Source organism: Dromiciops gliroides, chromosome 3 (assembly GCF_019393635.1).
Source record: "Dromiciops gliroides isolate mDroGli1 chromosome 3, mDroGli1.pri, whole genome shotgun sequence".
Classification (NCBI taxonomy): Eukaryota; Metazoa; Chordata; class Mammalia; order Microbiotheria; family Microbiotheriidae; genus Dromiciops; species Dromiciops gliroides.
This window is the reverse complement of record NC_057863.1, coordinates 274,437,196-274,458,826: the sequence shown is the minus strand read 5'-3', so window position 1 is coordinate 274,458,826 and position 21,631 is coordinate 274,437,196. Positions and strand designations below refer to the sequence as shown.

At 40.1% G+C, this 21,631-nt stretch overlaps 1 protein-coding gene across 1 annotated transcript in view; it reads right to left on the bottom strand.

Moving 5' to 3' along the window:
• EFHC2 (EF-hand domain containing 2) overlaps window positions 1-20,651 on the bottom strand; it is a 231,934-nt gene extending 211,283 nt beyond the window's left edge. Inside the window, exon 1 of the mRNA XM_043996895.1 lies at window positions 20,545-20,651. Coding sequence (XP_043852830.1) covers window positions 20,545-20,586 — 42 coding nt within the window. The 5' untranslated portion in view covers window positions 20,587-20,651. The remainder of the gene's footprint in view (window positions 1-20,544) is intronic.
• Window positions 20,652-21,631: the final 980 nt, after the last annotated feature.

The following is a 21,631-nucleotide window of genomic DNA, read 5'->3' as shown; positions in this document are numbered from 1 at the left end:
TTATAATATATTATATGCATATATGTTATATATTATATACATTATATGTTGTTGTGTTATTGTGTTATGTTGTGATATGATGTTATGCCATGTCATATCATTTCATATATCATATTATATTATGTTATATTATATTATATTATAAAAAGAACTTGGGCTTAATGATATAGATGATAATAGAGATAGACACAGACATATCTGAGTTCTTTTGCCCAGGAACTAGGTGAAGCTGACGTAGACCACCCTTCAGGCATGCAGCCTAGAAAGTTATGCAAGCTGCTGCTCACACAGCAGCTGGAACTCAGATAACATGGGTCAAGCTCTTTATCCAGTCATAGGATGTCACACAGCACATAAGTAAATAAATTCCATTTGCCAGAGTCAATCAGCATTAACTAGCTATAGGAAACCAAAAGGGTCACTGTGTTCAATCTGTCTCCCCATACAAACTCTTCCCCAAATTCATTGTTTCCTATGATCTTTTCCCTAAGGGGCCTGAAAAGATTTTCAATTCCCTGAGAGGGGGCAGTAAGATCTGAAAAGTAACATAAAAATGACTGATGACATAGTCCATAGAGTGCTAGGCTTCGATTTAGGAAGACCCAAGATTAAATCTTACTTTAGGTATTTACTATGTGCTCCAGCGCAAGCTCTTTGAATTCTCTTGGTCTCAGTTTGCTTGTCTGTAAAATGGCATTATTAATAGTACCTAACTCACAGGATTATTGTGATGATCAAATCATATTTGTAAAAAGTTCTTTGTAAACCTTAAAATGTTTATATAAATGTTAGCTATTATTATTATTATCACACTATTATTACTATTATTGCTGTTTGGTCATTGACTGCCTGTTTTCTCCTCCTCACTCAGTAAGGCTGTTTATTCAGACTATGAAGATGAAAAACACTGAAGTTGAATACCTTACTTTTAATGGTAGATGAAAAACTCCCAGTGTAGGGAAGTATGTTAATAACACCCTCCTACAAAAGGGACTAACAGCAACCCAAACTAGAACTAAGAAGCCTGATGTGAAATTTCAAACCCTGGCAAATAATCTTACAGATCTGAAAACACAATTAAACATTTAGGGAACTGAGCACCTTCTGGGTTTCAGATTGGGACAGAAAAAGATGAAAAAGATAGTGACCCCTCACTCTCCCATTTATGTGATTATGGAAAGCAGGTACTATTTTTTAAATGCTTGTGTTTCGTCATTAAATCTGTTTGTATGTATAAGTTGATGTGTCTGAACACATCTTTACGTGAATGTAATCTCTCTGCGATAGAATGTGTAATCTCTCTGCGATAGAATGTGAGCTCTGTGAGGCAGGATTTTTTTGGCTTCATACCTCCAGTGCCCATGAAGCCAATAGAAAGCTACCTCTAAGTGGAACTGGGTGAGTTGCCCAGGAAGAGGAAAAAAAGGACTTCCAGGGTCAGGAGTCAGGAGGAATCCCTTTGCTGCAGGTGGCCCCTACAAATGCGCCTCATTATTCTTGTACTTTGTCTACCTAAACCCACCCTTCCCATGAACTTCAAGTGTACTTAGAGATGTTTGCCTCCAGGTTTGCAGAAGAATGTTCTGTACCAACCAATCATGCCATACTTTAGACCTTTCTAAAAGGGGCTTGTAAGTAACTGCTAGAAGCCTGACCTTTTTAGTGTTACCCCTAGAAGTTTAAGAAGAGAGAATAGTCCCCTACCCTCTAGGAACCCCACAATACTGTGACTGGGAGTCCTCAGTCTGGGGAGTGGCCTTGAATAAGCTACTAGAGATAACATCAAGTTTGCAAAACTGGTGACTAGAAGAATGGTGAAAAAGGGAACTGAAAAAGAGAAGTTTGGAAGAGGAGGGGATGGGTTGGGGGCGTGGTTTAGTTCTGTTTTGGACTGTTAAGGGTATGAGACATCTGATTTGAAAAGTCCAATACACAATTGGTGATATAGGGCTAGAGGGCATGAGAGAGACCATGTGTGAACATATATGTGTCTGAAAGTCATCATGAAAAAAAAAGATAATTAAAGCCACATGAGCTGAAGAGATCACCAAAAGAGAAAGGGTAGAAGAAGAAGAGAGCCCAGGACAAGAGGTTTGCAGTTCACCTACAGTTAGATGGAAAGATATGGATGCTATTCCAGCAAAGTCCCTAATAATAAAACAAAGGAGTTTTTGTATATGAAAGTGATCACTGTGTAAACTGCAAAGTACTATCTAAATGCGAGCTATTGAGCTATTGTTATTAATATTCCATTTTCTATTACTAATTAACTATGAATCTTTGGGCAAGTCATTTCAACTCATAAAACTGAGAAGATAGGGCAACTAGACAGGTTGTTCTTTGAGGTGACTTCTACCTCTAAAAATTTACAAAACAAAAATCTACGATGACCTTGGAGATATTTTATACATTATTAAATATGACCTTCTTAACACATGAAATATGAATAGGAAAAAAGACAAAACCATGTTGAAATGAGATGGAAGTGATTCCATATAACTAGTGAAATAGATGACTCCAAAAAAAAATTCAAAAGAAAAAAAGAAATAGATGACTCCAACTCAATGAACATTTTTTAAGATACTAGATGTGTCTGAGTGACAAAATATAGATTAAATTGAAGGCAACATAGATTCAAAAACAAAAACAAAAAACCTGGTTATAATAATAACTCCCCTGGGGGAATACCTTAACCATTGATAGGAAGCCAGACTGGTCGGCTTTCTACACAGCAGAATTGCCATACCAATGTAATGGGAGTAGGATTGGAATATACCCTATGGTGCATGTTTGGGGATGGGACTGAAGGGGAATCTCCATGGAACATGCTCTGAGATGCTCTGGCTGCTTCCAAGTGGCTGTCTGTGGTTGAGCACTGAAGAATTTGGCCACTCTGAGATAATGAAGTTAACCCTTTTTAGGTCCCTTGACCTTATAAAAGAGGTAATGCATGTCTGAACCAAGCAGGTTGGTCCTTGATGCAGGAAGGGCTACCCACTCAGTAGTTTTTAAAAGAGGGGACAGCTTCCACTCTCTTCCTTCCTCTTTCTAGAACAAATAGCATGCAAGCCTAACTCTCCGGAACTTCCCAAGAAAGAACATTCATGCTCCCCAGAGGATGTGAGCAGACAGCAGAAAGCACATACCCTGACTAGGCAATCTTGAGAATGGGTCTAGGGGCTGCCTTTGCTCTTCTGTTTCTTTCATGAGTATAGGTGACTATATAGCAATATATAGCAATCCTAAAATGTACAATTCCAGAGTGGGAGCTCCTGGGTCCTCAAATCTTATCAGATGAACTTTGGGAGGAGCACTAAATAACTACTAAAGTGTTACTTGAAGAAAATGACCAACAGCAGGAGGATAAACCCAAAGCCCTGGTCAGCCTGGGAACAGCTTGAATAGTACAATGCTGAAGTAAAAGCGAAATACCTATCTGTAGTCCTGCAAAATATATCATATATTTATAAGTATCAAAACACCCAGTATGAAAATTATGTACAAGAGGTAAAGTAATTGAAGTTGCCTCCATAGGACAAGGGACCGATAACCCTAACAGGGCAACAAAGGGATGAATTAATGGCAGAGAAAGATAATCCCTAATCGCTAATGCTCTCAGCATCCCCTCCTCTACCAGCACTCACACTTTGATTGTTGTTGTTCAGTTGTTTCAGTCATGTCGGACTCTTCATGACTCCATTTGCGATCTTCTTGGCAAAGTACTAGAGTGGTTTGCTATTCTCTTATCCAGCTCATTTTACAGATCAGGAAACTGAGGCAAATGGGGTTAAGTGACTTGCCTAGGATCACACAGCTAGTATCTGAGGTGGGATTTGAACTCATGTAGATGAGTCTTCCTGATTTTAGGCCTAGGATTCTATCCACTGTGCCATCCTGCTGCTCCTCTATACTTTGATAGGGTGGCACAACTCACCTCGATAACTTGCTCTCGGGGATCCACTCAGCAATTTCCTTGCTGATGCTTCACTCTTAGTCTACATACCCTACCCCTAACTTCACCCCACCATTCTGTGGCAACAAGAAGCAGGTCTCAATTGTGCCCATTTCCCTTGAGGAGGAGAGGAAGGTGAGGGATATAGAAAACGTGAGGGATGTTCTGTTTGGTTTGACAGTATGAAGCAGCAGCAACACTAACCCAGAGAACTAGATAAGAAGGAACTGGGCCAAGGTGACAGTGGGTGGAGTATGCACAAGGCCTGGGGTTTTCTTGGTAAAGATACTGGAGTAGTTTGTCATTTCCTTCTCCAATTCACTTTACAAATGAGGAAACTGAGGCAAACAGGGTTAAATGACTTGCTCAGGGTCACACAGCTACTAAGTGTCTGAAGTAATATTTGAACTCAGGAGCATGAGTCTTCCTGACTCCAGGCCCTGCAGTCTATATCCACTGTGCCAATTAGCTGCCCTAGTTATAAGTTGCTGCTGCCATTTTTTGTCAATGTACACTTGTGAATCCGTGACGTTTTAAAATGTCTTATGTGTGGAAGAAATAAAAACTATTCTATAATTGATTTACACTGTGCATTAAATGCCTTTCTATTCCTTTCTTGGGCAACCCTCAACACAAGCCAAACTTAAGTTTTAAGTAATTCTTTCTGGGGTAGTGTTGTAAAGAGGCAGAGAGTTCAAAAAAGGGAACCTGAACCACTATTTCTGGGGGCTCAGACCCCCACCCCAGGACTGAAGTCTATCCATGTACATGGGTGAAGAACTAGAGAGCTCTTAAAAAGAGAAAAGGAGGGCACTTTAGGCCCACTAAATGCATCAACAGTTTGGTGTTATACAGTTGTACCAAAATATAACATGTAGCCAACCACAAAGGTATCCAGGTATGATAAAACTGATAAACACCCTTCTTCTACCTCCAATGCTACCACAGACAGCTACCTAAAAAATAGTTAGCTTTGCTCAACCTAATGCTTTATGACTGAGGTAAGCCCCCATTTTCCTCTTATAAAACCATTTTCTTGAAAACACAAAAGTTTCACAATAATAAGGGATCTGGAAATCACCTTGTTGGGTAGCATGAAATGCCTTCTTCTGGTGATTTATAAGAGAGGAAAAAGGAGCTTAAGGAAAGAAAAGAGAGAATATGAGGAAAAGAAGGAGAGAAAAAAGAGGAAAACTTAGAAAAGACTGAGTCTGTGTGGTCCTAGCTGACAGGTGTGTGGAGAATAGGAAAAAATATCATTCTCAAAATCCTGAGGCCCATAATTCACTGTTGTTAAAATAAGAAATATTTTTGTTCTGCAACAATCATAATACCTTAAGACTAATCTTTTTCTACAAGATGTCTCTCATGAAATAGGCTGAATTCTGTGGACTAAAACCCTATAAAGTCAGCCCAGAAAAGATGTAAAATTCTCAAAAATGAAATTCTAAAATAATAATACTAATAATTATGATGAAAAGAAATGCTGGGATGAGATATAAACAAACTGATGTGGATACATGGAGATCTTAACAAGAAAGTTAAATTTTAAAAAATTAGGTACAGAAGATGAACGCAAGGGTAGGTAGAAGAGGATGCATCAAAAAAACCATGACCCAGAATGGCATCAGGAGTGCTAATCCTCAAAATGAACTGAGGTTTACAAGGAAAGCTACAAAAAAGGATTTTACTGGGGAAAAGAAGAAGTTCAAATAAAGAATGAGGCCACTCACTACTCAAGGGGATGGTATAAAACGGTCAACAGAGTATGAATAAATGAAGGATCAACTTGAGTGGTCAGAGACAAGAGGCAAGGCGACCCACTAGCAGACTATTACAGTAATTGAGGCATGAGGTGATGAGGGCCTGCACTAGTGAGGTGGCAGGGTCAGAAGAGAGAAGGGGATGAATGCAAGAGATGTTGCAGAGGGGAAATTGATAGGCCTTGACAAGAGACTGGATATCAGGGATGAGAGATAGTGAAGAGTCAAGGATAACTCCTAGGTCATGAGCCTGCAGGACTGGGAGGATTGTGTTACCCTCTACAGTAATAGAGAAAGGAGGGAAGGGGAGGCATTTAAGGGGAAAGATAATGAGTTCTGATTTGGAAGCATCAAATTTAAGATGTCTATTGGACATCCAGTTGAAGATGTCTAAAAGGCAGCTGGAGCTGTGAGACTAGATGTCAGCAGAGAAGCTAGGGCAGGAAAAGTAGACTTGAGAATCATCAGCATAGGAAGCAGATAAGATCATTAAGAATAGTGGTCTAGGGGGGCAGCTAGATGGTGCAGTGGATAGAGCACCGGCCCTGGAGTCAGGAGTACCTGAGTTCAAATCCAGTCTCAGACACTTAATACTTAACTAGCTGTGTGACCCTGGGCAAGTCACTTAACCCCAATTGCCTCACTAAAAAAAATAAATAAAAATAAAATAAAAGAATAGTGGTCTAGGGCAGCTAGGTGGCGCAGTGGATAGAGCACCGGCCCTGGAGTCAGGAGGGCCTGAGTTCAAGTCCAGCCTCAGACACTTAACACTTACTAGCTGTGTGACCCTGGGCAAGTCACTTAACCCCAATTGTCTCACCGAAAAAAAAAAAAAAAAAGAATAGTGGTCTAGAAGGGGAAGGAAGATAAGAGGGCTGGGACAGAGCTACATAGCACATCTATGATTGGAAGGAGTGATCTGGAGGAGGATTCAGCAAAGGAGACTAAGAATGAGTGATCTGATAGTAAGAAAAGCCAGGACAGTGATGTTTTGAAAACCTAGAGAAAAGAGAGAAGAAAGGGTAATCAAAGTCAAAGGATGTGGAGATGTCAAAAAGAATAAGGACTGAGAAAAAGCAATTAAGAGAACACTGGTAACTTTGGAGAGAGGCGTTTTGATGGGATGATGAGGTCAGAAGCTATATTGTAAGGGGTTAAGAAGAGCTAAGAGGAGAGAAAGTGGAGGTGCCCATTGTAGTCAGCTTTTCCAAGAAGTTTAGCTACAAAACACATAAGAAATATAGGATGATAGCTATTGAGGATGGAAGGATCAAGTGCAGATATAGGTTTGTATGTAGGAATTAGGGAAGAAGCCAGTAGACAGGAAGAGATTGAAGTGATAGAGTGGTGATAATAAGGCAGCAATCTGTTGGAGGAGACAGGATGGGATGGGACCACTCAAGAAGGTCAAGGGGTTATCTTTGATAAGGAGTAAGGCCACCTCCTCACATGAGACAAGAGTGAAGAAGGAGAGAGAGGCACAAGGTATATGAGTGATATGAAATGGAAGAGAGAAGAGGGAGTTCATGGTAAATGACCTCAAATTTTTCTGTAAAATATGAAACAAAGTTCTCAGCTGAGAGGGTGGAAGGAGTGTGACTCATGGGCAGTTTGAGGAGCTTTGGAAAAGCTGCTTTGGAGAGTGTGATAGTGAGTTTATAAGGGAAGTATAACAGGAAAACCTAGCAGCAGTGAGGGCCCAGATGAGATTATAGAACAGAAATTCATAGTGGACCCAATGAGAACAGTTGCATGATTTTCAGCATCTATGTTCAGCAGCATGTGTATAGGAGCAAAGGTGACAAATAGTGGGAATGATCCAAGACTAAGGCTTAGTGGAGCGTAATTGACAAAATGATAAGGGGTTTAGGAACTCAAAAGAGGAAAGCAAAGTAGTGTTGAACTGGTTCACTAAGGGATAAAAATGGGGAAAAGAGGAGAGAGTGTCTAGGGCAGAGGTAATGAGCTGAGAGATAATCGACTGAAGGTCAACAGTGTGGATAGAGTATGGTTTGGTAAGGGACAGCATGGGAAATTATGGCTGGATAAGGGAATTTCAGAACTTTTAAACATGAAGGTGGTACATCTGTGGGTGATGGCAAGATGAAGGATATAACCATCTTTGTGTATGGATGAGGAACAGCTCATGGGAAGTGAGTAGGTTGAGGATTTGAGGGACAGTCAATATGTATGCTGAAGTCTGCTAATATGAGGGCAGGAGTTGGGGAGGAGAGAAAAATCATGAGCCATGTACTGAATCCATTATTGAAGAAAGGCATGTGTCCTGGAAGTCTGCAGACAACAGCTATCAAGATTTTTATTGAATAGTAGAGATGAATTATATGAACAATTCATATAAAAATAGAGGTTACTGACTGATGAAGGTAAGGAAAGATCCTGAAAATGGTCAAAGGAAGCAAAGAATATTCCAACTTCCCATCTTGACCAGTGAGTCAAAGGGAATGTGTGAAGCCAGGGAGGCTGTGTCATCAGTGAGGAGTTGGCTTTCATTAACAGCTGAAAGATGGAAGGAGTTGGGGAGGAAAAGATTTAGGAAGAAGGAAGTTTATTGCTTGTGGAACAACTCCAAGGGGCACAATGTTTGATTTTAACATTGAGGTGGGAGGGTTGCGGGAAATTGGGAATAAGGAATCAAATGGCAGGGGATGGGAAATGGTGTTTGGATAATGACCTACAGGGGTTCAGAATCACTGGGATGTGAAGGGTATGGCCAGGTATGAAAATGGTCATCATTTAGTGGACAGCACCACTCCTCTCACCAAAGGAGGCTGGAGTTCAGGCTGCAGATAAGTGCAGCATGTGATGGAAAGCACACAGTCAGAAGAGAGGTCCCACTGCACTACTTCTCTTCCCTCTGAAGCCTGGAGATTAGGCAGGACACAATGTCACCAGACATGGAAGTTGAGCCTGCCCAGCTGGAAAAGCAAACTCTTCTCCCCATTGACTTTCCTCTTCCTTTTCCCTCCAGGGACAGGCAAAGCAGGAGATGGAAAACTTGAGATCAGAGGGAAGGCTGACCCTTTTTGTACTAGACGTGCTCCACATCACAGTTGGGAAATGAAGCTGGCAGCAGGATGGGGAAGTTGCCGTGTGCTGGCACAGATGGAATCAGCTCAGCCCAGCCCAGGCCCTTGCCTCCTTCCCCTGGCCTTCCCTAATGGGGCTCCAGCAGTGGGAGATGGTTAGAGGAAGCCCTCACTCTTCTCACCTGAGCCTGGATGGAGATTAGGCAGTGCAGCAGACTCTTGGCTCGGGCTGGGGGTGGGGGGGATGGCGATGCTTTGGGGCAGATGGAAACTGCCCAACCTGACATCACCTCCTTGTCATCTTCCTTTAGGAAATATATATAACAAGAGATAAAAGGTGCCTATCAGAGAGAAATAAGAGAAGAGGGCCAAGACAGAGCCCTAAGGTATACCTCCACATAGAAAATGGCACAGGGATGATGATACAACAAAGGAAATTTTCAGTGAGTAAATGAATGAATGAATAAAAAAAATATTAATCAACTTCTAAGTACTAGGGATACAAAAAAGCAAAGGGGTAGAGAGTCTTTTTTGCAGGGCAATGAGGGTTAAGTGACTTGCGCAAGGTCACACAGCTAGTAAGTGTCAAGTGTCTGAGGCCAAATTTGAACTCAGGTTCTCTTGAATTCAGGGCCATTGCTTTATCCACTGTGCCATCTAGCTGCTCTGAGAGTCTCTTCTTTCAAGGAGTTTCCATTCTGATTGAGGGAAACAGCACATACAGGAAGTTTCAGATACAAGACAGAAGAAAAGGACCAGTGGCCCTTTGGATTCATCTTCTCCAATTAGAATGGGTGCTACCAGAGAGCAGGAAATGTCTCATTTTTCTATCTGTTTGACATGTGCAAATACATCATGGAGATAGGAGGAGAACCAGAAGATAGCGGTATCATCAATACCAAGGAAGGAGAATATTCAGAAAGAGAAAGTTCACAGTTTAAAATATGGCAGAAATGTCAAGAATGAAGACTGCAAAAAAGCAATTGGATTTGACCATTAAAAATTGTCCTCCATTATGATGGCACTTTCAGGCCAGTGGTGGGGTCATAAACCACATTGGTAGAGGTTGAGAAGTAAATGGTAGGTGAGGCAAAGAAAGCAACAAAAAAGATACTTTTTTGTTCTGTTTTGTTTTCCTAGAAATTTGGCTGCGAAAAGAAAGTATGTCTAAAAAAAATTCTAAGGATTTTAGTGAACCACAAGCTTACTTGAATAGCTATCTTCAAGTACATTTTTTGTTTCTTACCTTCCTCCAGTCTCCAAAGAACCTTCATCAAAGTGTAATGAATTGGGGCAGCTAGGTAGCACAGTGGATAAAGCACTGGCCCTGGAGTCAGAAGTACCTGAGTTCAAATCCAGCCTCAGACACTTAACACTTCCTAGCTGTGTGACCCTGGGCAAGTCACTTAACCCCAATTGCCTCACCCCCCCCAAAAAAAAATGTGTAATGAATTTATTGCCGTATTTTTATCATAGATTAAAAACTGGAATTGACCTTAGAAGTTTAATCAACCCCATCATTTTGTAAATGAGAAAAATGAGGCAGAGAGAGTTATGTGATTTTCCAAGATCATACAGTAAGTTCCAAAGGTGGATTACAGACACGAGTCCTCTGATTCTAAAGGTTGTATGTCATTCAAATATTGATTTGCCTTAAACTATGACTGCTTTAGGAATTCTAAGAGGGAAAGACGGCTGAGGGCTTGGTGGAGGAGTCAACGTTTTAGAAAGCTAGGCAGAAACATCATGAACAAAGAGTAGGGGAAATGAGCTCAGTAAATTTTGGCAGGCGGTGAGAAGGCTGGAATAACCATAGAGTTTGAGGAGAAGAGGATTCTGGGAGTAATAAAGCAGTCGACAAGCATCTACTACATGCTTACTATGTGCCAAGCAAGTGTGCAACATGCTGGGAATACAAAGAAAGGCAAAAACCCAAACCCAACAATCCTTGTTCTCAAGGAGCTCACAGTCTAATTGGGGAGATAACATGTAAACAGCTATGGACAAGCAAATTATATACAAGATATGTTGAAGACAATCTCAGAAGGAAAGCATTAAAAATAACGATGTTTGGGAAAAACTTCTTGAAGAGGACAAGATTTTAGCCGAGGCTTGAAAGAAACCAGGGAAGCCTGAAGGTAGAGAGGAGGAAGTACATTCCTGGCACTGGCAGTGGGGGGTGAGGGGTGGCAATAGCCAGAGTAAATTCCCAGTCATCAGTAGAGTGTCTAATGCAGAAAATAACATGGAGGCCAGTGGAGGATAAAAGTGGAGGCAAGAAATGTAGAATCTTGATTGTCAATTTGAGAAGTTTCCATTTAATTCAATTCAACAAGCATTTATTAAGTGTCTTGCTGAGACAAAAAAAAAAACAAAAAACAAAAACAAAAACCAATCCCTGCCCTTCAGAAACTTAATTTTTTTTAATGGCTCAAGAAGCAGCTCCAGGCCCCTTTGAACAACACTTCCCATTTGGATCCAAATTTAATGAGCAACAGAGAGTTTTGCAGGTCAACTACATTTTCTAGTGAAAACATAAACCAGTGATTTAAAGGCAGAATTTCAGATAAGGAGATGTCTCCTAGTAGAAAGGTCTCACTATATGATGACTGACAACTCTATAATTATGCAATAATTTATAGTCAAACAAAATCAAAGGTGGGCTCCTTTACAAAGCATATGGTAAAGCCAACTTTTAATTTATATTTCTCACATTCAGCAATTTGCCTACATGTATAAATAACATTTATAATGGAGAGTCTTATATAAAGGCCTAATTAAACAATTTTTCTTAATTACATATTCTGTCTCTTGAAAAAAAAAATTGCTAAGTAGGAATTGCATCCAGTGATCCATCTTCACAGCATCACAGAATTTTGAGAATTAGAAGGGACCTTAGCCAGCACCTAATCCAAACCATACATGAAAGGAAACCCTACTATAGCTTATGTGACAAGGAGTCAGTTTGAAGACCTCCAAAGAAGGGAAATCCACCGCCTCTTTCAGAAGAGAAGGAATGAGTATTTATATAGCATCTACCATGGGCCAGGCACTGTGCTCAGCACTTTTATAAACATTGTTTCATTTGATTGAAGCAGCACACTCCACTTCTAGAAGATTCTAAGTGTTGGGAAGTCTTTTCTGACATCAAACCTAAATTTGCTTCTTAGACACTTCCAACCCCACTGTTCCTGGTTCTGTTCTCTAAGATCAAACAGAAGAAAGCTAACTAATCCCTCTTTCACACCACGGCCCTTCAAATACCTGAACATAATTATCATGCCCTTCATGGGGCAGCAAGGTGGCACAGTGGATAGAGTAGCAGACCTAGAGTCAGGAAGACTCATTTCCCTGAGTTCAAATCTGAACTCAGACACTTATTAGCTGTGTGACCCTGAGTGAGTCACTTAATCCTGTTTGCCTCAGTTTCCTCATCTGTAAAATGAGCTGGAGAAGAAAGAAAATGCCAAATAGAGGTCACAAAGAGCTGGACACAATTGAACTACAGCAATCGTGCCCTTCCCCCACCTTAAGTCATCTCTTCCAGGGAATAAACATCCTTCAGCTATTCCTCCTATGACACAGACTCCTGGCCTGGCTGCCCTCCTCTAGACTCTCCTCATCTTTTGCAGGACTGTCCATGATACTCCAAAAAAGGTCTGACAAGGCCAGGGATCAGAGGAACTCTTGCCTACCTAGTTCCTGGAAGCTAGGCTTTGTCAATGGAATCACATGCTCCAGCTTCTGTTGCCTATAGCATCCCACTGCTAATTCTAATTGGGTTCAAAGTCCACCAAAACCTTAGATCTTTTTCCAGAAAAAATGCAGCCCAACCATGCCTCCCTTATCTTGTGAAGTTGACTTTTTCAACCCAAATGTGGAATTTACATTTATCCCTTCTGATTTCCTAATTATTAGATGGCCATGCACAGCTTAGTGTCAACTTTTGGGGAGAAGGTTGTTGTTGTTTTTTCATTTTTTTGTTTCTGCTTTTTAATGTACAGAAGAAGGTAGAAGTGAGATTGGGTAAGAAATGATGGATATAAAAGTGTGGCCTGGTCTTATAAAAACAGCATCAGAAGTGCTAAAGCCGAGAAATAAGCTACAGTTGAAATGAAATGAAAATGAAAGAAAACAAAATGGGTTGTTCTTTAAAGCTACCCTGTGAAAAAAAGAGAGGAAGCCAATGGAAGGATAGGAGCCTTGCATGGGGTGGATGGGATGATAACTAACAACAGAGGGAAGAGTTACTCAAGTATTATTTTACTTCTGTTTTCTATGCCAAAGAGAATAACACTTGCCCTAGAAAAGAAAGGACACAAATGGCCAAGGGGGAATTGATACCCAATATAAGTAAGGAGAGGATGCTGAGAGAATACCCCATTGACCTTGATGAATTCAAGTCACCTGATCCAGGTCAATTACATGCCCAGGTTCCAAAAGTAGTGGAAAATGATTGCTGAGTCACTTAGAGTAATATTTAAAAGATTATGGGAAATGAGAGAGGTACTAAAAGATTGTTATCCCAATTTAAAAAAAAAAAGACAAAACCAAAAAACAAATAGTATGGAATGTGCCATTTGTAAGTCAGTGAGTTTAAATTGGATTACTTACAAAATCCTAGAACACATCACTAAAGAGATAACTGGAGAATGTCTAGAACAGAAAGTGGTGATTTAGCAAGAGCTGTCATGGCTTCAACAAGACCATTTCAGGCCACTTATATTTTAGCAAGGCTTTTGATAAAATACCTCATCATATTTTTCTTGTGGGAAAGATAGATGTGGACCAGATGATAATACAATTAGATGAATTCAGAACTGATTGGATAGCTCGACTCAAAGAAGAGATCTTAATAGTTCAGTGACCTAATGGCAGCAGGTCTCCACTAGAGCGGCCCAGTGATCCGTGCTTGGTCCTGTGCTGTGTAGCATCTTTATCAATGACTTGAGATAAAGGCAGAGATGGCATTCTCATCGAAGCTGCAACCATCTTGTGGTCAATAACCCACTACTTAAATTTAATTTTAAGGAGTGGTTGGGGCAGAAATGAGGAGAGAATAAGATCTGGTACTTCGATTTAACTTTGCAGCCATGAAGAAAAAGAATTCCCTTCTCCGTGTTGAATAGGATATGTTTGTCTTACCATGTATGTAGATGATGGACAGTTTATAATATGTCCCATTAAAAAAAAAATTAGATTGTATAAAAACATGGGGGCTACTAGGTGGTACAGTGGATAGAGTGCTAGGCCTGAAGTCAGACTCATCTTCCTGAGTTCAAGCCTGGTCTGAGACACTTACCACTACCTGTGTGATCCTGGGTAAGTTATTTAACCCTGTTTGCCTCAGTTTCCTCATCTGTAAAATGAGCTGGAGAAGGAAATAGCAAACTGCTCCAGTATCTTTGCCAAGAAAACCCCAAATGGGGTCACAAAGAATTAGACATGAAATGATTTGACAACAACAATATAAAAATATGTCTGTCCTGCACAGTGGATAAAGCACTGGCCCTGGATTCAGGAGGACCTGAGTTCAAATACAGCCTCAAACACTTGACACTTACTACCTTTGTGACCCTGGGCAAGTCATTTAACCCCAACTGCCTCACCAAAAAAAAAAAGTCTGTCCAATAAACTGTTCAATAAATAGAGCAGTCTCAACTCATGTCATAGTTAATACTTATTAAGGTGGTAGGAGTTTCCTTTAGGAGGGGTGAGGAAGTTTCCCAATCAAATTCCATAAAATGAGATTATGGGACAAGATTTTTGAAGGATTGGCCAACAAATCCCTGGTGGCTTTTTAGGGCAAACGTTGGAGTCAATGAAGCAAGAGGAGCTCAGTCAATTGAGTAGTCACCTCTAGCAGCAAAAAAAGATCAAAGAATACTATTTTCACTTTATTTTTTCCATTATTTTTTCCCTTTTTGTCTGTTTCTTCTTTCACGACATGTCTAATATGGAAATGTGTTTTACATGATTGTACATATATAACCTATATATCAAATTTCCATTTTTGGAAGACGGAAGGGGAGGGAGAAAGAAAGAAAAATTTGTAAGTCAAAATTTTGTAAAAATGAATGTTAAAAATAGTCTTCTGGATTCAGGAGGACCTGAGTTCAAATCCAACCTCAGACACTTAACACTTACTAGCTGTGTGACCCCAGGAAAGTCACTTAACCCCCAGTTGCCTCACTAAAATAAATAAATAAATAGTTTTTTTAAAAAATTAGTCTTCACAGGGACAGCTAGATGGTGCAGTGGATAGAGCACTGACCCTGGAGTCAGGAGGACCTGAGTTCAAATCCGGTCTCAGAAACTTGACACTTACTAACTGTGTGACCCTGGGCAAGTCATTTAACCCCAACTGCCTCACCAAAAAAAAAAAAAATAGTCTTTACATATAATCGGAAAAAATAAAATACTAGTAAAAAAGTAAAGAAAGAAATAGCAGTTGAGGATGGAGAGGGAAAAGACTTGAAGTAGGGAGATTAGAAAGCTATTGCAATAATCCAGGCAAGCGATGATAAGGACCTAAATAATGGTATATAGGTTATATAGGTAGAAATAAGAGGATGATTACAAAAAATGGTGTGGCAAGTATAATTAAGTAGACTTGGCAAATGATTAGACAATGGGGGGTAAGTGACAGGGATGGGAAGGATGATTCTGAAGTTGTACCTCTGGATGAGAAGGACAGTGGTGCCCTCAACAGAATGAGGGAAGTTCAGAGGAAGCATGAACTGAGGGGAAAGATAATCATTTGAATATGAGATGCTTATGGTGCATCTAGTCTGAAATGTTCAAAATGCAGTTGTTGATGCTAGATTTCTAGGGCTCAGAAGAAAGACCAATGCTAGATGACATACACATCCGGAAGTTATGGACATAAAGATGACAACTGACCCCATAACTGAAATATGAGGTCCCTAAGAGAGAAGTCAGACTTAGGAAAACGATTGTGATATCTTTATTAATACATAGTAAAGTATATTTATAAAATGCCCTTAGCAGTACAATCAAAGCAACATCAATGATAATTCACATTTGGATACATGTGTGTATCAGAGGTGGGAATCATCTAGTTTGGTTTCCCAAAATGCTACCACAGAACACTGTGGGACTTGAAATAATAAATAATAAAACAGGGGGCAGCTAGATGGCGCAGTGGTTAAAGCACCGGCCCTGGATTCAGGAGTACCTGAGTTCAAATCCGGCCTCAGACACTTGACACTTACTAGCTGTGTGACCCTGGGCAAGTCACTTAACCCCCATTGCCTAAAAACAAAAACAAAATAAATAAATAAATAAATAATAAAACAGAACCCACAAATACTGGTTCAAAGAATCTAGGGGTATGAAATACCAAGATATAAATAGGAGTCAGGGAAATTATTTGGAGCCAGATGGAGAAAATTAAGCCTATATTCATATTGGAAAATTGACATGTATGATAAGTATTTTTTAAAACACATAATTTTCTATATTTTACTAATTTCAATATATCAGGGATATATGACATATCTTGTTGGAGAATATCTTTCCCCTCTTTAACCTACAAAAATCTATTTCTTTTTTCTTTTTGGAAATGGTGCCTCCCTCATATATCTGTTTGTTTTTCATGCTTAATTCTTTTTTCCCTTTTAAGGAATCCCTATTGATTTACAGATGATAGGACTGGAACTGGGAACCCCTTTTTCCTTCCTCTGACCAGAAGGGAGTTTGGTAAGAGTAACAAGCCTTTCTTCTTCCAAATTCATGGAACCTGGTGGTTTGTTGTTATAGTTGTTGTTTTGGATGGGGAAAAGGAAAGTTGTGGTGTCCATAAACCATTGATGATCCTTCTGTGGTCAATAAAGCATCATTTAGAGGAAAAAAATAATAAAGGTATGCTTTCTACCCATACTGACTGAAACCCCTTTATACATTTGTAAGTAGATTTCACAGTAAACCTTAGTAGATCTCCCTGAGTACACTGTCTCTCCTATAAGCTTTCTGGTGATGAATCTCTCCAAACTTAGCTCGGCTCACCCTAAGTATGCCAGGCCATTGCTTAAACATTTTCCAGCTTGAGCTCTTTGTGTGGTGGCTAAGATTTGGAAATTGACAGGATGCCCATCAATTGGTGAATAGCTAACCAAGCTGTGGTATGTGATTGTAATGGAATATTATTGTGCTATAAAAAATGACAAGCAGGATGATTTCAGAAAAACCTGGGAAGACTTACATGAACTGATGAAAAGTGAAATGAGCAGAACCAGAAGAACACTGTACACAGTAATAGCAATATTGTATAGTAAAGAACTGTGAATGACTTAGCTATTCTCAGCAGTACAATGATACAAGACAATCCTAAAAGATTCATGATGAAAAATGCTATCCGCCTCCAGAAAAAGAACAGATATTGTCTGACTACAGACTGAAACACACTATTTTTCCACTTTCTTCTTTTTTCTTTCTTTTCTTTCTCTTTCTTTCTTTCTTCTTTCCTTCCTTTCTTTTTCTTTTTTCTTTCCTGTTTGTTCAAGTCTTTTTATATAAAATGACTAATATTGAAGTGTTTTGCATGATTGTACATGTATAACCTATATTAGATTGCTTACCATCTGAAAGAGGGGGGAGGAAATAATAGAATTTGGAACTCAAAACTTTTTTTAAAATGTTTTAACATGTAATTGGGGGGAAAATAAAATAGTATTTTAAAAAAATAAAATAGGGAAGAAAAAAAACTTTCCAGAAGCTGTGCTCTACTGACATAGGCTTTAAATACCCTGTGTCATTTCCATGCTTTGATGAATTCATCAGAGTAAAATATTGCTGGCACCAAAATTTTCTTACTGAACACTGATGCCTATTATTATATGGGGCAGACATGCTGCACAGAATTCGCGATTACATCCATATGCTAGGTGGCATCGTGGAAACAGGGCTAGACTTGGGAGTGAGAAATAACTGAGTTCCAGTTCTGGCAGCTCAGACACTTACAAACTGTGTGACCCTAAGCAAGTGGCTTAATCTGTTTCAGCCTCTATTTCTTTCATCTGTAAAATAAGCATAATTAATAGCACCTCCTGCGGACCAAATAACCTAACATAAATAAAGCACACTGCAGATATTCAAGTGCCATAGACATTCTAGCTATCATTATTACATTTGAGAGGCAGTATGAAATAATGGATCAAGAACAAGCCTGGGTTCAAATCCTGTATCTGACACACACTACCTATGTGACTTCAAACAGGTCACTTCTCATTGCTCCAGAAAGCTGAAAAAATATGAGATAATGAGGAAACTGTGTCCCGGACTCAGTCCTACAGTTCCAAGGCTCAGTATTCTTCCCACTGCACTATGCTAGCTCAGATGTTGAGGGAGTGTGGAGGGAGTGTGGAGGGAGTGTGGAGGGAGTGTGGAGGGAGTGCTCCACCCTGATGAAATCACAGGTTTTTAACCTCTCCCCTCCCCATAAAAATAATAAACTTTACATATTAGCCTTGGTCCTATTTTTGATGCTGCATGAAGAAGGCCAGATCTTTTCATTTACTGATAATAATAATAATAAAGAGGCTTAATCTCCTGACCATTATATGCTGAAGGCTTACTTCCACACCTTAATTCATATTTAGGGTAAGTGTTATTTTCTCCTCTTTTACAGATGAGAAAAACCAGACTAGTTAATAAGCATCTAAGTCAGGAACTAGGTATCCTGGTTCCAAGTTCAGTATTCTCTCTACAATGTCAAAATATTAATTTTATAAATATTACCCAAAATATAAAATGGTACCTATCAGTACATTTAATAACAGCGCAGAGAGATGAAAATTCAAATACATTCAAATGATGGGTACTCAACAAATATGTCAGATTGTGAGCTCCTTAAGGGCAGGGGACATCTTTTACCTCTATTTGTATCTCCAGCCCTTAGCACAGTGCCTAGAGCAAAGCAGGTATGTACTTAATAAATGTTTGCTAACTGTCTGACTATATTGAATGATCAATTCCCCAAATGATCTGAAAAGTAACATCCCATTTCCAAGTACCACAATAAAATCCTACTAACCTTAAGCAAAAAGTTAATAACTGAAATTCTTTAAAAAAAAAATCAAATTTACTATAGGTTGGCAGATTTTTTTTTAAATTTTAATCTTGGACTACAACACTTTCCCTTTCCACATATTTCAACATCTCTAAAGGCTAGGACAGACCTAGAAAACCTCAATAATAGCCTCTGGTGTTTTCCATTTTTATTAAAATGACATTTTATACCCAAGATCTTTTTCATGTCCTGGGCTCAAATTATTGAAATGGATGTTTTAATTAGGCTTAAATGAAGGCTCATGAAGTTTTCAGCATGTCATTTTATATACACAAAGGATCTAAGGAGACAATGGATCACAGAAGACAGAACCAGATAAGTGTATCAAGGAAAATATTTAACAATATTCATCTACTCAGGGGGTAGGTACAACACACTGTCCATAAACCATAAATCTGAATGTTTCAAGTTGAAACCTTCTTAACATGAGTTTTTATAAAGATTGGTAGCTTATATATGCCTTTTTCTTTTTTTTTCTTTGTTTTTGGTGAGGCAATTGGGGTTAAGTGACTTGCCCAGAGTCACACAGCTAGGAAGTGTCAAGTGTCTGAGGCCGAATTTGAACTCAGGTCCTCCTGACTCTAGGGCCAGTGCTCTATCCACTGTGCCACCTAGCTGCCCCTATATACATACATATATATACATACACATATATATACATACACACACACACACACACACACACACACATATCCTTTTTCACCCTAGCTGTTATTAGATAGTTGATCATTTCCAGAGGATAAAGTTCAAGACCAAACAACTCTTCTGTGGAAGAAAAACAGAAAGGAGAGGGGAGAGGGGATAAGTAAGGAAAAAGAGAGAAGGGAAGGGAGAAGGAAGAGGATGCGAAAGACACGGGAAAAGAAGATGGAGAGAAGGGAGGGAAGAAGGGGAGAGGGAGACTGAGGAAAAGAGGAAGGAAGGAAGGAAGGAAGGAAGGAAGGAAGGAAGGAAGGAAGGAAGGAAGGAAGGAAGGAAGGAAGGAAGGAAGGAAGGAAGGAAGGAAGGAAGGAAGGAAGGAAGGAAGGAAGGAAGGAAGGAAGGAAGGAAGGAAGAAAGGAAGGAAGGAAGGAAGGAAGGAAGGAGGGAGGGAGGGAGGGAGGGAGGAAGGGAGGAAGGGAGGGAAGGAAGGAAGACAAAGTATTTTTTTTATTCCTCTTATTTTAATGTACACAACCATGGTTTGCATAGATTCTACAGAGGGGTGGGGGAGGAGGTGCTGTTTGGGGATTAGGCGACCACACCAACACAAAGGTAACTGTGGGTTTTGGTGACCAGGGTCACCGTGTGTCCCCCTTCCCGATTTTCTCATACCACTGGGTCTGACACACATAAATTATGTTTATTTCCTCTGCCATGGGGGGCGCTGCGGCGTCGAGAGAAGCAAGGAAAGAAACAGAGCGACACTTTAAAAAAAAAAAAAGCCAACACGCCCCTTTTAAAACGCAACTCCACAGTAAGTGAGCCTGATACGGAAGAGCGGGGCAGCGGCAGGGGCTGGACGGGGTGAGTGTAACCCCCAACCATTAAACTTCCCGGGGGCGGGCTTAGTTAAGGAGCAGCTGCTAGAAGTCCGAGGCACGGGGCGACTCCTCGCCAACCTCCAGTTCCGCCCTCGCTCCTCCCGGCTCCTCTGCGCAGCCTGCCCGGCCGGGCCTGCAGGTCCCTTCTTCCCCCGCCAGCTTTACTCACGTTCTTGTTGAAGCTATATCCCGGCAGCAACGGAAGGGACATGGCGCCGGGTCCGGGCAGGGCCGGGAGGAGGCTGCATAGGGGCTCGCCTAGAGGCGGCGGAATGGTTGGCGTCCCGTTGCCTAGAGACCGGGGCTGACGTCACCGGTCTGGAAGAGGTGTCGCCTCTTCCCGGAGATTGGTCCCTGAATCCAGGAGATTGGCAGGGCGCGGATGGATTCATGCAAACCCCACCGATCCCGTCTCTCAAAAGTTCACTCCGCATTCACTTTCAAAGCTGCATCCCTTATCCATATTTGCACATGAATCATACAAATACATCTTCCCCATGTATTCTTTCTAAACCTTAAAATGTGTAAACGTTAATGTCACATGATGTGTAAAATGTGTGTTGTAATTATAGAGCTCATTTATTGACATTATTATCATCATCTTACTCGTTCCAGTTACGCACTCTATTCCTCTTCCTAAACATGCAAACACATCCAGGCCTTGCATCTACATCCATATGCACCATAAGATAAGCTCTTAATAAATACTTGTTGACAACTTTCTATTGATTATCTCCAATTCATCCTGTAGATATTTTGATTGTACATAGTTGTTTCCATGTTTTCTCCTCCATTAGATTATGAGCTTGAGAGCTGTCCAATATTAAAATATAGCTTTTGTATCTGCCTGCCTCTTACAAACAGATCAGAGAAATAACGCCTAATTTCTCCTATAAATTAATAAATAGATCAGAGAAATTATAATATATCTCCTACTAACTAGAAAGAGAACATGATATATCTGCCTGTCTCCTACAAACAGATCAGAGAAATATTGCTTAATTTCTCCTACAAATCAGAGACAGAAAAAAACATAAATATCAATTTAATATTTTATTGTCCCAAGAAGAAAGTTACCAAACACATGATCATGTGGAGACTTCCCTCCTAAGAGAGAAGCTCAGAGGACTCCCCATTTCTGAGGGTATATAAGGTCCACTGATGACAGGGCGTTGTCAGTTTCAATAGTATGATACAGAAATCAACCCAGAAGCAAAAAGTAGTTTAACAATTTCAGTTATAACAAGTATGGAGAA